Source organism: Hemitrygon akajei, chromosome 11, assembly GCF_048418815.1.
Source record: "Hemitrygon akajei chromosome 11, sHemAka1.3, whole genome shotgun sequence".
NCBI lineage: Eukaryota > Metazoa > Chordata > Chondrichthyes > Myliobatiformes > Dasyatidae > Hemitrygon > Hemitrygon akajei.
The window spans coordinates 162,073,235-162,090,392 of NC_133134.1; the positions used below are offsets into that span (position 1 = coordinate 162,073,235).

Here is a 17,158-nt window from a genome sequence, read left to right on the forward strand (position 1 = left end):
GCCTGGGCTGCTGAGTTCCTCCAGCATTTGGTGTGTGTTGCTGATTAGATAATATGGGGCAGCACAATGGCGTAGTGGTTAGCAGAACACTTTAATATACTAGCAACTTGTGTTCAATTTCCGCCACTGGCTGTAAGGAGTTTGTGCATTCTCCCCGTGACCACATGGGTTGCTTCCGGGTGCTCCGGTTTCCTCCCATAGTCCAAAGACGTACTGGTTGGTAGGTTAACTGGTTATTGTAAATTGTCCCATGATCAGGTTAAGATTAAATCAGGGGATTGCTGGGCGTTAGGACTCGGGCCTATTCCGCACTGCATCTCAATAAATAAATAAATAGATTTGCTTTAACAAGCAGGTGTATCTAATAAAGAGGCCACTGGGTGTATATTCAAGTGCATTGTTTGATCTACTTGCCTGTGATGATACTGCAGCAGATTTTTCCATTGTACCTGTAGATTGTGATAATAAACTTGACTTGAATAGATTTAAAATTCAAGCTAATTATTTAGCTTAATTTGTTTAGGCAACTGACGTCAACTCGTGTCACAATCGGCAAAAGGAAAAAGAAAACTCACATGTGAAGTCTTTTCTCTTCATCCAAACACCCTCTCTCATATATTTCTATCAATTGCCTCCGTATTACACGAATATTTCTGTCCCAAAAAATAAAATAAAATAATTAATTGCTCGATAGAAAGCAAATTGAGTACAACAGGCAAGCTCACTAAATACTGAGCTATAGAAAGTTCAACCATTAAGACGTGAGAAATTAAAGAATTGAATTTGCATTTAATTCTTATGCAATACGTTTATTTCTGAAGTACAGTATTATGCAAAAGTATTCTGCACATATATGCAGTCGGGGTGTCCAAGATTTTTGCACAGTACAATACTGTAGCAATTTTATTTATTATACCATATTACTGCTTTTGCAAAAAAAGTCAAATTTCATGACATATGTGAGTGGTGATAAATCTGATTCTGATATGGGTCTCTATTGTGGACAGAGTGGGAAAGGGGCAGGGAGAGTGAATCTTGGTTGGGAAAAGGGAGAGGGAAGGGAGTGGGAAGTACACCAAAGAGATATACTGTAATGATCAATAAACCAATTGTATGGAATCAAATGACCTTGCCTAGTGTATCAGGGCTGGGTGTGTCAGCACCTGCGCCACCCCCTGCCCATGGCATTCCTTCTCTGGCACCTGTCCCCCACCCTTCCCACACCGCTTCACATTTGCCATTCCCATCAACCTTTGTTCCCGCTAGGTTTAAAAACTCGCTTTCCACTCCATGTTGACAAATACAGTACTGTGCAAAAGTCTTAGGCACCCTAGCTATATATATATATATGTGCCTGAGACTTTTGCACAGTACTGTACAATTTTCCATACCTATCACTTTGTCAACCCATTAGTGTAATGAGAAAGCTAGGGACTCTCTCAGAATTAATACGCATTCAGTAGCGTGCAGTGATGTGTACAGTACACTGGTAGGATGGAACACACCCCGTTACTGCGTTAGCGTAAGGGGAGGCATGTAATAGTCAGTGTAACGCTGTTATAGCACCAGCAACCTGCATTCAATCCTGTCGCTGTAAGGAGTTTGTACGTTCCCCTTATGGCCATGTGGGCTCCTCTGACGTTCCAAAATGTATGGGTTGCAGTGAATAAATTGTGTGGGCACATTATGATGGTGCCAGAAGCACGATGACATTTGCAGGCTGCTTAGATGAATTGTCACATGGAATTTCTAATTGGATTAGGAATGACTGAAGGGTTAACACGCAAGGAACATTTGATGGCTCTGGGCCTGTATTCACCGGAGTTTAGAAGGATGGGGGGGGGGGGGGGGGGTGGTGGGAGAAAGAAGGTCTCATCGAAACCTACCAAATACTGGAAGACCATATAATGTGGACGTGGACATGCAGACAGTGATTCCAGTGGTGGGAGAATCTAGGGCCAGAGTGAACAGCCTCAGAATAGAAGGATGTCTCTTTAGAACAGAGATGAAAAGAAGCTTCTTTAGCCAGAGTGGTGAATCTGTGAAATTCATTGCCATTGTCTGTTATTGAGGCCAAGTCAGTGCGTATATTTAAAGGTGAGGCTAATAGGTTCTTGATTAGTAAGTGCTTCAAAGGTTACAGGGAGAAGGCAGACAATGAGGTTGAGAGGGATAATGAACAGCCATGATAAAATGGCAGGGAGATTCGATGGGCTGAATGGCTTAATTCTGCTCTTATGTCATCTGGATACATACTTTTTCCAAAGCTCCATTTCTAAGCAGCGCTGATCAAAGATATTCCTCGAGACTTTCTCAACCAGGAAAAGAACCACTGCCCTGAAAGCAAAACAGAAAATACTGCAGATTAGAATCGTACAACAGGTACCAGCCAATCCACAGGTGCTTAGACTGAAGGGACAGACGATAGAGCAATGCCAGCCTGGTTTAGCACAACACAGGAACAGACCCTCTAGCCCACGATGTTGTGCTGAATTATGTAAACTAATAAATAATCAATTATGCTACACAATATCCATTTCCCTCCATTCTCTGCACATTCTTTAGAACAGAGACAAGGAGGAATTTCTTTAGCCAGAGGGTGGTGAATCGTGGAATTGTTTGCCAGACAGGCCTGGAGGCCAATTCAATGGGGATATTAAAAGAGGTGGTTGACAGGTTTTTGATTGGTCAGGGTATCAAAGACTGTATAGAGCAGGCAGGGGGATGGAGTTGAGAGGGATAATAAATCAGCAATGATTGAATGGTGAAGCAGAATTGATGGGCCAAATGGCCTAATTCTGCTACTCTGTCTTATGGACTTATTCATATGTGTATCTAAGAGTCTCTTAAACACCTCCATTGTATTTGTTTCCACAACCAACACTGTCAGTGCATTCTAGGCACCTGGCACTCTGTAGAAACCTCGCCCTGCACATCTTTCCCTCTCTCACCTCAAAATGCATGCCCTATAATACTAGGCACTTCATCACTGGGAGAAAAATACTGGCCGTCTACTCTCACATAATCTTATAACCCTTTATCAGGTCTCCACTAAGCCTCTGTTGCTTCAGAGAAAACAACCCCAGTTTGTCTAAACTCTCCTTACAGCACATACTCTCTAATCCAAACAGGATCCTCTCCCTCAATCCCACCTCTAATGAAGGGTTTTTGACGTGGAATGCTGCCTGCTTTTCACTGCTCGATGGAGTCTGCACACCTTTTTGCTTTCAGTTTACTGTTGTATAGTACTTACTCCGATGATCCATACAACTGCCAGGCTTTTGCGATTCCTTTGCAAATTCCTTTTGCTGCTTTGTTACTCTGGATCTTTGCTGCCTCTTGCGGTTTTCCCCAGACATTCATTACATGCCTACAAGAATCACAGCAAGATAAATACATTTAATAACTCTTTAAAAATGTTTAAAGTTCAAAGTCATTTATTATCAAAATACCTGAATGTCACCATATAGAACTTCAAGATTTGTCTTCTTGCAGGTATTCACAATAGAACAAAGAAATATAACAGAATCAATGAAAAATTGCCATCAAAGACTAACAAAGAAACAAAAATATGTAAGATAGATTATGCAAATACAAAAGGAGGTACAAAATGAATAACCAATCAAGAATCCACTAATCTCTGTCTTATATATTCGTAAAGACTGGGCCTCCACAGCTGCCTGTGGCAACGAATTCCACAGATTCACCACTCTCCGGCTAAAGAAATTCCTCCCCATCTCTATTCTTGAAAGTGAGTCTACAGCAGGAGTTCCCAAAGTTTTTTATGCTGTGGACCAGGTTGGGAACCCCTGGTCGATAGGTTGAGTTCAGTGAACAGTTCAGTGTGGCTGATGGGGTGGCTCGTGTACCTCCTTCCTGATGGTAGTTGCCAGAAGGGAGCACGGCCTGGATGGTGGGTGGTCCTTGATGAATTTCAAGATGTTTTCTCTGAAGCAGCGGAGGTTTAGTGGAGATCTGATAGAGGTTTATAAGATTATGTGAGCTGTAGAAAGCCAGTATTTTCCTTGCAGAGTCAAAATGCCTAATATTATAGGTCATGCATTTGAGGTGAGAGGGGGAAAGTACAAAGATGATGTGCAGAGCAAGGTTTTTACCGAGTGCTGGGTGCCTAGAATGCACCGCCAGGGTTAGTAGTGGGAGCAAATACAATGCAGACTCTTAGATTGGCATATGAATAAGACCATAGAACATAGGAGCAGAATTAGGGCATTTGGCCCATCAAGTCTGCTTCTCAATTCAATCATTCCTGATTTATTATCCCTCTCAATTCCATTTTCCTACCTTCAGTCTATAACTTTTGATGCCCCTGCTAATCAAGAGCCTATGAACCTTCACTTTAAATATACCCAAATAACTTGGCCTCCACAGGTGTATGTGGCAATGAATTCCACAGATTCACCACCCTCTGGCTAAAGAAATTCCTCATTCTGCTTTCATGTGGCTGCACTCCTCGCAGATGTGCTCAATGGTGAGGACAGCTTTCCCTGTGATGGACTGGGGTGTATCCACCATTTTTCGCAGGCTAGTCCATTCTTGAGCATTGGTGTCTCCATAGCAGTTAATTAATTAGTCAATGAACAGTATTGTTGTATAGAGAAGCAAATGTTTGGGAGTTCACTTACACAAATCTGTCAAAGTCAACCCAATAGCAAAGTCATACAGCTTTACCATGTCTACACTAACTATTGAGTACCATCCAGAGCAATCCTACACTAATTCCATTTTATCCTCCACACGTTCCCATCAGCCTGCCCCCACCCCTCCCCGATTCAACCACTCACTTGCATATCAGAGCCACTTTACAATGGCCAATTCAACTACCAACCTGTACAGCTCTGGGACACAGAAGGCAACCCGAGCACCCAGAGGAAACCCATTCAGTCACAGTCAAGCTCTGCACGAACAAACTGGAGACCAGGATTAGTAAACTGGCTCATTATTGTTATATGTACTAAGGTAATCAGGTTCAGGTTAATTATCACTGACACATCTTGAAATTTGTTGTTTTGCAGCAGCAGTGGTTAGCACTAGGTTCAATTCCCGCTGGTGTCTGTAAAGAGTTTGCATGCTCTCCCCGTGACTGCATGGGTTCCTCCGGCTGCTCTAGTTTCCTCCTCCGTTCTAAAGACTTACCAGGTGGTAGGGTAATTGGTCTTGTAAATTGTCCCATCATTAGGCTAGGGTTAAATTGGGGGATTGCTGGGCGGCCCAGCTCAAAGGGCCAGAAGAGTCTATTCTGCGCTGTATCTTAATAACTATGTAATCCTCTCACTGTAGGCTCGTAGTGAGTTAGCTATTACTGTGAATACAAACTACAGCAACATAACTCTACCATGCATGGGAATAACAATGAAAAAGCCATTTCTAGTAAATCAACACAAACATAATAGTTTGAATGGAGCTCAGAAAAATAGAGGGCTATGGGTAACCTTAGATCATTTCTAAGGTAAGGACATGTTCGGCACAGCTTTTTGGGCCAAAGGGCTTGTATTGTGCTGTAGGTTTTCTATGTTTCCTTCTAAGGGAAAACTAAAGCAATTAGCTGTATGAGTACTGACAAACACCTATGCAAATTTACCATTTGCCAGGAAACAATAATTTAACTCACACCAGTATAAACTTGGATCAAAATTATATTGACAAAATATTTTAAACTATAACAAACAAAATAAAGGATAAGGATCCATTACATATATATTAGTCTATACTGTTGGAGCTCATTGTGGTGTAATCAATCCAGTTTGCTTCATTTCATTTACTCCTGGTTTTGCACTGATAAAAAAAACACAGTCTAAGCAAAACATAAGTAAATATCCACGCAACAGCAAAGGAAAAGGTGTCGAACTTTCGCCAAGGTCATCCAGCCAACTAAAAGTTATATGCACGTTATCTGTGAAACCATAATCTGAATGAGAACTTTCCAACATCAGCATCTGTCCTTCCAAATGGGTTCCGTGAGCGTTTCAGCATGTCCTTCTGTGATGCTCATTATCCGTTTTCATTTTCCTTTTCTACCCTCTCTTGATTCCACACTCCCTCTGGAAAATGGCTCCCCCATTCTTTCCCATTCTCTCTCACAAAAGAAATGTTAAAAAGACAAATCCCACTGACTAATTCCACAAGCCTAACTTAACCAACTGAATTTTTATTTTAAACAGCAAAAATAAAATCCTTGACTCTATAACGTAATTAAAGAAACACTATTGCTTTCTGAGAAAATCTGCAAAAAATAATTACCTAACAGCATAACTGTATTAATAAAATAAAACATGATCTTTAACTGGGGTATTACATTCTTCCCACACCAAAATAGGGATGTCCTCATGACTTTTATAAACTTGCGACACTTATCAAACTCACTATTAACAACACAACATTTATACTCAGTAACAATAACAGTTATGTTCACATTTAAGTTCTGGCATAAGGCTTACAACCTTCAAATGAATTAAATGATTACAGGACCTCCAATCCATTTGTAAATGGATGTAATATATCTTACCATTGGGATTGACACAGCACTCCGATTTCCAGATGTGACATATGCCAGCCTATCTGGAAGTTTGCTGACTCTCTGCGATCTTATCTAAGCTTCATCCTTTAATTGTTCATTCCCAGTCACTATTTCATCAGTTTGAGTCTTTTCATATTTACTTTGAGTTGTCTCATCCAGTCAACTGGGGGTTTGCAAAGGCAAGCAAAGGTGCTTTCGTCAGCAACTCTTTAAGTATCTGAAATGCTTCTTCACACTTTGCATCCCATCTTTCCCCGAAAGGCTCTGAAGGTTTAAGATAAGGCTTGGCTTCTTCTCCCTTTCTTCTCTGAGGGGAGATAACCATACAGGAGTTGTTTCAAAGGGTGACTCATTCTGGAGTAGTTCTTTACAAATCTTCTGTAGTACCCACAGAATCCAAGAATGAACACAGAGCACTCACAGTTCTGGGTCTTGGCCATGTGGTTACTGCTTCTATCTTAGAAGGATCTGTAGCCATTCCATTCTCACAGACTATGTGTCCTACATAGTTGACTAACACTTTACAGAACTGGCATGGTCCAGTGACAGTTTTAAATCTTCAGCTTTAAGGCAGTCTAACAACTTCAGTAATCTTGACTCGTGCTTCTCCAGTATTGACCCAAACACTATGAGATCATCTAAGTACACAAGTACTTCAAGCAGGTTCATGTCTTCAACAGTCTGCTCCATGACAAGCTGTAAAGTTGCAAGCGCTCCTGATATGCCTGGAGGCATCCTTTCAAAACTGAAAAAAAAAATCAAAGAGGACATATGGATGCTGTCCTCTCTTTATCAGATTCACTCACTGGTATTTGATAATACCCACTTCTTAGATTCAAAACATTGAACCACTTGCTTCCACTTAAGCAGGCCAGAGCATCCTCAATCCATGTAACTCTATATTGGTCTGGGATTGTACATCTGTTCAGTGTTCTATAATCAATGCACATTCATATTTTCCCATTCTTTTCCCTCACAACCACTGTGGGTGACATGTAGGAACTTCTTGACTCAATGATAGTTCCAGTTTCATTAAGTTTCAGCAAATGCTGTCAAACATCTTCAACCATCTGCTGGTGCAACTGGCAAGACCCCTCTTGGAAAGATGTGTCCTCTTTCACTCTGATAGTGTGGTGAGTACTCTTGGAACAACCAACATCACAATTGTCAGTAGAAAAAATGACCTTGCGATCCAACATCTTATCAGTTACTCACTTTTTCCATTTCTCTGGTATTGATGAGTCGAAGTTGAATGACTTCCATATCAATCTTACCAAAACAGAAGACTTTCTCTTCATTTTCTTCACCGTAAAACTAGAAACTCCTGCCACAGGAAGGAGATGTGTAACCTGCCTGCCACGTCTGAGGGTGACATCTCTCCTTGAAGTGTTCCTGACAATCAATGCTATCCTGTTAGAACAGAAAGCCAAAGATGTCTGCAGTTCAGGTCTTACCAGCATTAATGCAGGTAAGCATGACTCTTCTTCCTAATCGACAGGAGAATTCTCAGGGGTGAAGTGATGGGCACTCCTGCAAATTTGAGTGTTTCAGTCACTCTAACTATAGTCAGCCCTCCTTATCCGCAGGGGATTGGTTCCGGGACCCCCCACGGATACCAAAAAACACGGATGCTCAAGTCCCTTATTTAACCTGTTTCAGTGCGGTGGACTTTAGGACCCAGCAGAGTCCCGGACCTTGTTCAACCTGTCTCAGTGTAGTGGACTTTAGGACCCGGCAGAGCTCTGAATCCGCAGTGTTTCTGTTCATGAAAATAATCACGATCACGAATGAAAATAAATTGGAAGTAATTCCTGCCTGTGGCCATCAAACTTTACAACTCCTCCCTCGGAGTGTCAGACACTCTGAGCCAATAGGCTGGTCCTGGACTTATTTCCACTTGGCATAATTTACTTATTATTATTTAATTATTTCTGGTTTTTATTTTGCTATATTTCTACTCTATTCTTGGTTGGTGCAACTGTAACGAAACCCAATTTCCCTCGGGATCAATAAAGTATGTCCGTCTGTCTGTAAAGCGATCGGAAAGAGGTGAAATGCCATCAGTCATTGGAAAAGCGTTAGGCTACAGTCGGTCAATGATTGGGACAATTTTAAAGGATAAAGTGAGAAAGGCCTTGCCCCGATGAAAGCTACAATTATTACTAAGCAACGCAGTGGTTTAATTATTGAAATACATATGTTTCTTAAGTGTTTTATATGCATAGAAAGGTAAAATATATACTATATACTAAGACAAACGTTTGACTAACTGACGCTAAATAATACTGGATGTACCTGTTCTGAATTACTTAGTAAGAGAACTTGCGGTTTTTTTCGATCTCGATCCGTGGTAACCTACACACATCCTCCTGTATACTATAAATCATCTCCAGAATACTTATACTGTAATAGCTAATACAATGTAAATGCTATGTAAATAGTTGTTATACTGCATTGTTTAGGGAATAATGACAAGAAAAAAGTCTGAACGTGCTCAAACAATAAGTGCTGGAGAGAGAACTTACAGCATTTTCCCAATCCGCGGTTGGTTGAATCCGTGCACGCGGAACCTGCGGATAAGGAGGGCCGACTGTACTCTGAGTGAAGCTGGTTCAGAGTGAGTATGCCACACATTTCACTCAATGTCAGTAAGACGAAAGAGCTGTTTGCGGACTTCAGGAAGAGCAGACAAGGGAACACAAACCAATCCTCAAAGACAAATCAGAAGTGGAGAGAGTGAGCAATTTCAAGTGCCTGGCTGTCAAGATCTCTGAGGACCTAACCTGGTCCCAACATATCGATGCAGCTACAAAGAAAACAACGGCCATATTTCATTAGGAGTTTGAAGAGATTTGGTTTGCCACCAAAAACACTTGAAAACTTTTACATATGTACCATGGAGAGCATTCTGACAGGCTGTCTGACTGTCTGGTACAGGAGGGTTACTGTACAAGATAGAAAGTTGTAAAATTAGTTAGCTCCAACTTGGGTAATGGTCTTCATAGTAACCAAGACATCTTCAAGGAGTGGTGCCTCAGAAAGGTGACGTCCATTATTAAGGACCCTTATCACCCAGGGCATGCCCTTTTCTCATTGTTACCGTCAAGAATGAGGTACAGAAGTCTGAAGGGACACACATAACCATTGTAGCAACCATCACATCTCAGGATCTGTAGAGGAAAGTAACTTAAGAATTTGTGTCATGTATGGCTCTAGCATAAATGGCATAGCATAGTTCAATAGTGCAAAAAGCAGGTAACTATAGGCCAGTTAGGTTAACATCTGTAGTTGGGAAAATGCTTGAAGCTATCATTAAAGAAGAAATAGTGAGGCATCTGGAAAGAAATGGATCCATCAGGCAGCCACAGCATGGATTCAGCAAAGCTAGGTCCTGTTTGACAAACTTACTGGAGTTCCTTGAGGATATAATAAGCACAGTGGATAGAGGGGAACAGAGGAACATTATTTACCTGGATTTCCAGAAGGTGTTCAATAAGGTGCTACGTAAAAGACTTATCCATAAGATAAGGATGTATAGAGTTGCATAAGGATGTATTAGCATGGATAGAGGATTGGTTAACTAATAGAAAGTAGAGAGTTGGGATACTTGGGTGTTTGTCTGGTTGGCAATCAGTGGTGAGCTGTGTGCTACAGGGGTCGGTGCTGGGCCCGCGACTGTTCACAATATACATTAACGATCTGGAAGAGGGGTCAGAGTGCAGTGTATCCAAGTTTGCTGATGACACTAAATTGAGTGGATAAACAAATGGGCAGAGTATACAGAGAGTCTGCAGAGAGATGTAGATAGGTTAAATGAGTGGGCAAGGGTCTGACAGATGGAGTACAATGTTGGCAAATGTGAGGTCATCCACTTTGGAAGGAAAAATGGAAGATCAGATTATTATTTAAATGGTAAAAGATTGCAGCATGCTGCTGTGCAGAAGGACTTGGGAGTGCTTGTGCACAAATCGCAAAAAGTTGGTTTGCAGGTGCAGCAGGCTATCAAGAAGTCAAATGGAATGCTGGTTTTCATTGCTAGAGGGACTGAGTTTAAGAGCAGGGAGGTTATGCTGCAACTATAAAGGGTACTGGTGAGGCTGCACCTGGAGTACTGCGTGCAGGTACTGACCCCCTTACTTGCGGAAGGATATACTGGCTTTGGAGGTGGTGCAGAGGAGGTTCACCAGGTTGATTCCAGAGGTGAGGGGGTTAGGGCACGAGGAGTGATAGAGCCACCTGGGACTGTACTCATCGGAATTCAGAAGAATGAGAAACATATAAAATTATGAAAGGGATAGATAAGATAGAGGCAGGAAAGTTGTTTCCACTGGTAGATGAGACAAAAACTAGGGGAATAAATTTAGGATGGAGATGAGAAGGAGCTGCTTTTCCCAAAGAGTGTTGAATCTGTGGAACTCTCTACCCAATGAAGCAGTGGAGAGGCTACCTCAGTAAATATATCTAAGGCAAGGTTGGATAGATTTTTGCATGGTAGAAGAATTAAGGGTTATGGGGAAAGGCAGGTAGGTGGAAATGAGGAATTATATGCAGAATTAAAAGGACTAAAACCTAACTGACTTATTGGCAGCTTAAGAAGTCGTGCTGTAAGAATAATGTATTAACAAAGCAGTGTTTGTTCCATGAGAAGGCTTCTCGGTCTACTCTTATCAAAATACGTGATAACAATATGTATCAACAGCTCCACGCAGTACAGGCAATCCCCGGGTTATGTACGAGTTCCGTTCCTGAGTCCGTCTTTAAGTCGGATTTGTACGTAAGTCGGAACAAGTACATCCGGTATTATTCAGCGTCAGTTCGTCAAACTTTTGTCTTAGTATATAGTATATATCTTACCTTTCTATGCATATAAAACACTTAAGAAATGTATGTATTCCAATAATTAAACCACTGCATTGCTTAGTAATAATTGTAGCTTTCATCAGGGCAAGGCGTTTCACATGCTCCATTATTCTCACTTTATCCATTATCCTTTAAAATTGTTCCGATCGTTGACCGACAGTAGCCTAACGCTTTTCCAATGACCAATGGTGTTTCACCTCTTTCCAAACGCTTTATTATTTCCACTTTATTTTCAATCGCAATCGCTTCCTGTCAATGGAACAGAAACACTGCAGGCGGCGGGTCCCGAGGTCCACCGGGTCCTAAGGACCATGGCACTGAGACAGGCTAAATGGGACAAGTGGGGGCTTCTCTGGGTTTGGGTATTTGATCCTCCACGATATTCCGCGTGGGAATTTAAATTGGACGTGGCAGTGTTTTTTTTACGAGGTTGAACGCGAGCTCAACATCAACCCGGCACGGATGGTACGGGAGTCACTGGATCAACAACAACCTGGCACGGGAGTGGTCTGTCACTGGATTGAACCTCCGTTCTCGAGCCCGGCACTGATCTCACTGCGCCACCATCCGACAGGAACGGGGGGGAGGGGGGGGCGGGGTCAGGGTGAACCTTACTAAGAAAAATTTAAGCCAAATACAAAGTTAAACACTCAACACAGTGTCAACGGCAACGACTTAAAATGGCAGACAGCGTTCTCCTCCCTTGGTTCGTAAGTACGAGTTGTCCGTAAGTCGGACGTTCATAACTCGGTGACTACCTGTATTCTGGGCTCACTTGGCTGCAGATTTTCCCATGCTCTGTGAGCAGGGGCTCTGTTTTGCCAACTGAGAACTCAAGCTTGCTAATAAACAGTATGTACTTTTAAGTAAACTGTGTTTGACAATTATTCTCTGGGTCTGAACCTAAAGGCCTCTGGTAGAGAGGCAGATCGACAGAGATGAATCCATGGTCAGATCAACCATGATCTTATTGAACGGTGGAGCACGCTCGATGTGCCAGATGGCCTACTCCTGCTCCTATTTCTTATTTTCTTACTTAGTTGCAACATTAGCAGATATCAACTGAGTCATCTCAGTTCAAATGATTTTCTCCTCATTTAACAAAAGCTCTACTTATGTGGCAACGGGTGACCTTAGCAACCAACACTGCAATGGAAGACATTATTCAGCTTTTGGAAACATTTTGATCTTCAATCATATTTTCCTCCTCTCTATCTTCTGAGTAACTCAGTAAAAGATGGAGGATCATGAATCTTGTGGGTCATTCCAATACACAGAACAATCATATCTTGTGATAGTGCACCCTTCACAACTTGCTCCACTCCTAACTGATTTACCTCAAAGCTCTCTTTGCAGCACAAGCAATGCAGCAGTTTATTGAATCTGAAAATGCAGGCAGAGAGTTTCTCTCTTGGAATATGCGTCTGAACTTCGCAATGAGATCAGTTGAACTTTCAGTAGTGCCAAAAGCATTTTCCAGACCCTGCATACAGTTAGCTGATGTGACTAAAAGATTTTCTGCCTTCAGCAACCTCACTATATCAGCGTCAGGACCCCTTAAACTCTCTAACAGTCTTTGCTTCTTTATATTGTCTGTGCATTGCTATTCGCCTAGTAAATGTGACACCTGCTCAGTCCAAGCCTCATGTTCTTCTTCTCCACCGGGTGTGGGCTTTACTCTAGAGAACGTTCTCAGCTTACAATAACACAGACCTCAGTGGGTACACTTCGGCATTTATCGACGTGATGTGATAGCAGACACCAGCTCAGATTTTAGATCAACAGCTTAAGGACTTAATAAGTTTTAACATCAGCCAGAGGTTTCCCTTCATTCCTCAGAAAAGAGAGCAACTTGAACTGAATATCTTCACCCTCAGCAGCATCTGGAAATGTATTCTGTGCACTTCTAAATATATGAACTGGCCATGGCCCTGCCTCTCCAGGTATTCCCATCACAGAGAACTATCATCCTGTCAGCCTAACATCAGTAGTGGGGAAGATGCTACAGTCCATTATTAAAGATGAAATAGTGGCATATCTAGATAGCAGTGATAGGATTGGGCCGAGCCAGCATGGATTTAACAAGGGCAAATCATGCTTGACTAATCTATTGGAGTTTTTCGAGGATGTAACCAGGAAGTTAGACAAGGGAGATCCAGTGGATGTAGTGTACCTCGATTTTCAGAAGGCATTTGATAAGGTCCCACATAGGAGATTGGTGGGTAAAATCAGAGCTCATGGCATTAGGGGGAAGATATTGACATGGATAGAAAACTGGTTGGCAGATAGAAAGCAAAAGGTAACGGTGAATGGGTGTTTCTCAGAATGGCAGGTGGTGACTAGTGGGGTGCCACAGGGCTCGGTATTGGGACCACAGCTGTTTACAATTTACATCAACAATTTAGATGAAGGCATTGAGAATAACATCAGCAAGTTTGCTGATGATACTAAGCTGGGTGGAAGTGTGACATGTGATGAGGATGTTAGGAGAATTCAGGGTGACTTGGATAGGCTGGGTGAGTGGGCAGATACTTGGCAGATGACGTTTAATGTGAATAAGCGGGAGGTTATCCACTTTGGGAATAAGAACAGGAAGGCAGATTATTATCTGAATGGTGTAGAGTTAGGTAAGGGAGAAATACAAAGAGATCTAGGAGTCCTTGTTCATCAGTCACTGAAGGTGAATGAGCAAGTGCAGCAGGCAGTGAAGAAGGCTAATGGAATGTTGGCCTTTGTTACAAAGGGAATTGAGTACAAGAGCAAGGAAATCCTTTTGCATTTGTACAGGGCCCTGGTGAGACCACACCTGGAGTATTGTGTACAGTTTTGGTCTCCAGGGTTAAGGAAGGACATCCTGGCTGTAGAGGAAGTGCAGCGTAGATTCACGAGGTTAATTCCTGGGATGTCCGGACTGTCTTACGCAGAGAGGTTAGAGAGACTGGGCTTGTACACTCTGGAATTAAGGAGATTGAGAGGGGATCTGATTGCAACATATAAGATTATTAAAGGATTGGACAAGATAGAGGCAGGAAATATGTTCCAGATGCTGGGAAAGTCCAGTACCAGAGGGCATGGTTTGAGAATAAGGGGTAGGTCATTTAGGACAGAGTTAAGGAAAAACTTCTTCTCCCAGAGAGTTGTGGGGGTGTTGAATGCACTGTCTCGGAAGGCAGTGGAGGCCAATTCTCTGGATGCTTTCAAGAAGGAGCTAGATAGGTATCTTATGGATAGGGGAATCAAGGGATATGGGGACAAGGCAGGAACCGGGTATTGATAGTAGATGATCAGCCATGATCTCAGAATGGCAGTGCAGGCTCGAAGGGCCGAATGGTCTACTTCTGCACCTATTGTCTATTGTCTATCAGGCAGAGTGAGTTCAGTCACATCACTGGAGATCTGGACCAGCACAAAATATTTGCCAACTGATTCATTCAAACACTGATCAATCCATGTAACTTTTACCAGAACTTTCATAAGATTCAAGGCCTTAACTGAAGTATCATTTTCAGCATCAACAGAATCATTGCTCAGTACACAAGCATTGAGTGGATAATCTCTTTCTATCACACCAAATCTTCAACTCTGCGGCATCCATTTCACAGCATCTTAGTTATGACGCACTTTAAAAACACAAAAAAAAATAACACTGGTGTAATACTGGCTTAAATACAAATAAACAGGCTATCCAATCATTATACAGCCATAGTACAGCTTTAGATCATATAAGCATCCATCGCAGATGATGCCCCCAAAAGTGGAACCCCCTCACTGCAGGCTTGTAATGAGTTAGCTATGACTGTGAATACAAGCGAACAGCAACATAACTCACAATGCAAGGGGATTAACCATGAAATGGCCACTTCCAATAAATAAACACGTCGAGGATAAACACAAACAAAAGTTTGAATGTTCCCTCCAAGGGAAAACTAAGGCCATTACTTGTATGAATATTGACACACCCATTCAAATTTACCGTTCTCCATGAAGCAAAAATTTAACTCACACTAGTATAAACTTGATTGAAATTGTATTGACAAAATATTTTAAATTATAAACAAAGGAAAAGGACCCATTACATGCATATTAGTCTGTAGTGCATACTAATCATTGGAGCTCATTGTGGCATAATCAATCCAGTTTGCTTCACTTCATTTACTCATGGTACTGAAACAGTCCAGGCAAAACATAAAAAAAAATTCCATGCAATGTCAAAGGATAAGGTGTCAAACTTTTGCCAAGGTTGCGTGTTAACTAGCTAAAAGTTATATGCACATTCTCCATGAGACCACTGCCTGCATGAGGATTTTCTGACATCGCTATCTGTCCTTTCAAAAGGGTCCTCAGAGCGTTTCAGCATGTTCTCTGCAATGCTCGTCATCCATTTCCGTTTTCCTTCTCTCCCCTCTTTCGATCCCGCACTCCCTCTGGAAAATGGCTCCCCCATTCTTTTCCTGTGCTCTCTTCCAAAAGAAGTGTTAAAAAGACAAATCCTATTGGCTAATTCCGCAAGCCTAACTTAATCAACTGTATTTTTATTTTAAACAGCAAAGATGAAATACACAACTCTATAATGTAATTAAAGGAACACTTAATGCATTTTGAGAAAATCTGCAAAAAATAAATGCCTAACAGCATTACTGTATTAATAAAATAAAACATGGTCTTAAGCCAGGGGATTACTAATAAATAAATGAACACTATAAGTTATAATAAGAGAGAAATAAAAATAAATAAATAGTGTGAAAAGAGAGTAAAATAGTGAGGTAGTGTTCACAGTGGGAGGCAGGGAGGAGAACTTCTCTACTGAAGGACATGTAAGGTGCCCCTTCCCACCTGTGGCCTACAGGTCACCCTTGGGCAAAGTGTAGCACCTGTGTAGACCTCCCACCCACCAGACAGGGTCATCTGAAACCACGGGAGCAGACGCTGGATGGTTGTATGAGCAGCTGGTGCACATCACAAGCCCTGCTTATGTGACCACTGGTGGCTAGACAGTCTATTAATAATGGTTGGGGGGGGGGGGTCATCCATCTTGTAAAAACACTGCCCAGAAGGCGGTGCTGGCAATCCATTTCTGTAGAAAAATTTGCCATGAACAATCATGGTCGTTAGATTATGGTTGCCCACATCATACAGCAAGGCACATAATAATGATGAATGTTCATATTCTGTTTAGAAATCTGATTGGCTAGAAATCAACAGAGCTGCACCTTGAGTATGAGTGCTTAACACACTGATCTACTCTCTCTACACTCATGATTGCATGGTTAGGTACAGCTCAAACACCATCTATAAATTCACCAATGACACCACTGTTGCAGGCAGCATCTCAGAAGGCAACAGGAGGCATACATAGGAATGAGATAGATTGGGTGGTTGAAGGTGTTTTTGTTTTGCATGCCATTCACACAGGTTATTTTATCCCTTCAATGTACTGAGGTAGAATCTGAACCAGAATCAGATTTAATATAATTGGTGTATGTTGTGATATTTGTTGTTATACAGCAGCAGTACATTGCAAAAGGACTAGGTAAAACAATAACAAGTTCAGAATAAAGTGTTGCAGTGCCAGCAGATAACAGATATAAGGTCTTGACAAGGTGGATTGTGTGGTCAACAGTTCATCTTATTGTACTAGGGGACCACTCGATAGTACTACACCCATGGGACAATGTACTAATCTTTACCTCTAGGAGTGGTTCCTTAAGGTTGTCATAGCCGGGGTGGTAATGGGGACAAGCTCCCACCACCTATTAAATGCTC

The 17,158-nt window shown here is 41.9% G+C and overlaps 1 protein-coding gene across 1 annotated transcript in view; it reads right to left on the bottom strand.

Moving 5' to 3' along the window:
* gss (glutathione synthetase) overlaps positions 1-17,158 on the bottom strand; it is a 114,259-nt gene that overhangs the window by 40,293 nt on the left and 56,808 nt on the right. Inside the window, exons 6-8 of the mRNA XM_073062113.1 lie at positions 3,254-3,370; positions 2,257-2,337; positions 576-653 (exon numbers count right to left, since the gene is read on the bottom strand). Of these exons, the coding sequence (XP_072918214.1) occupies positions 576-653; positions 2,257-2,337; positions 3,254-3,370 (276 nt within the window). The remainder of the gene's footprint in view (positions 1-575; positions 654-2,256; positions 2,338-3,253; positions 3,371-17,158) is intronic.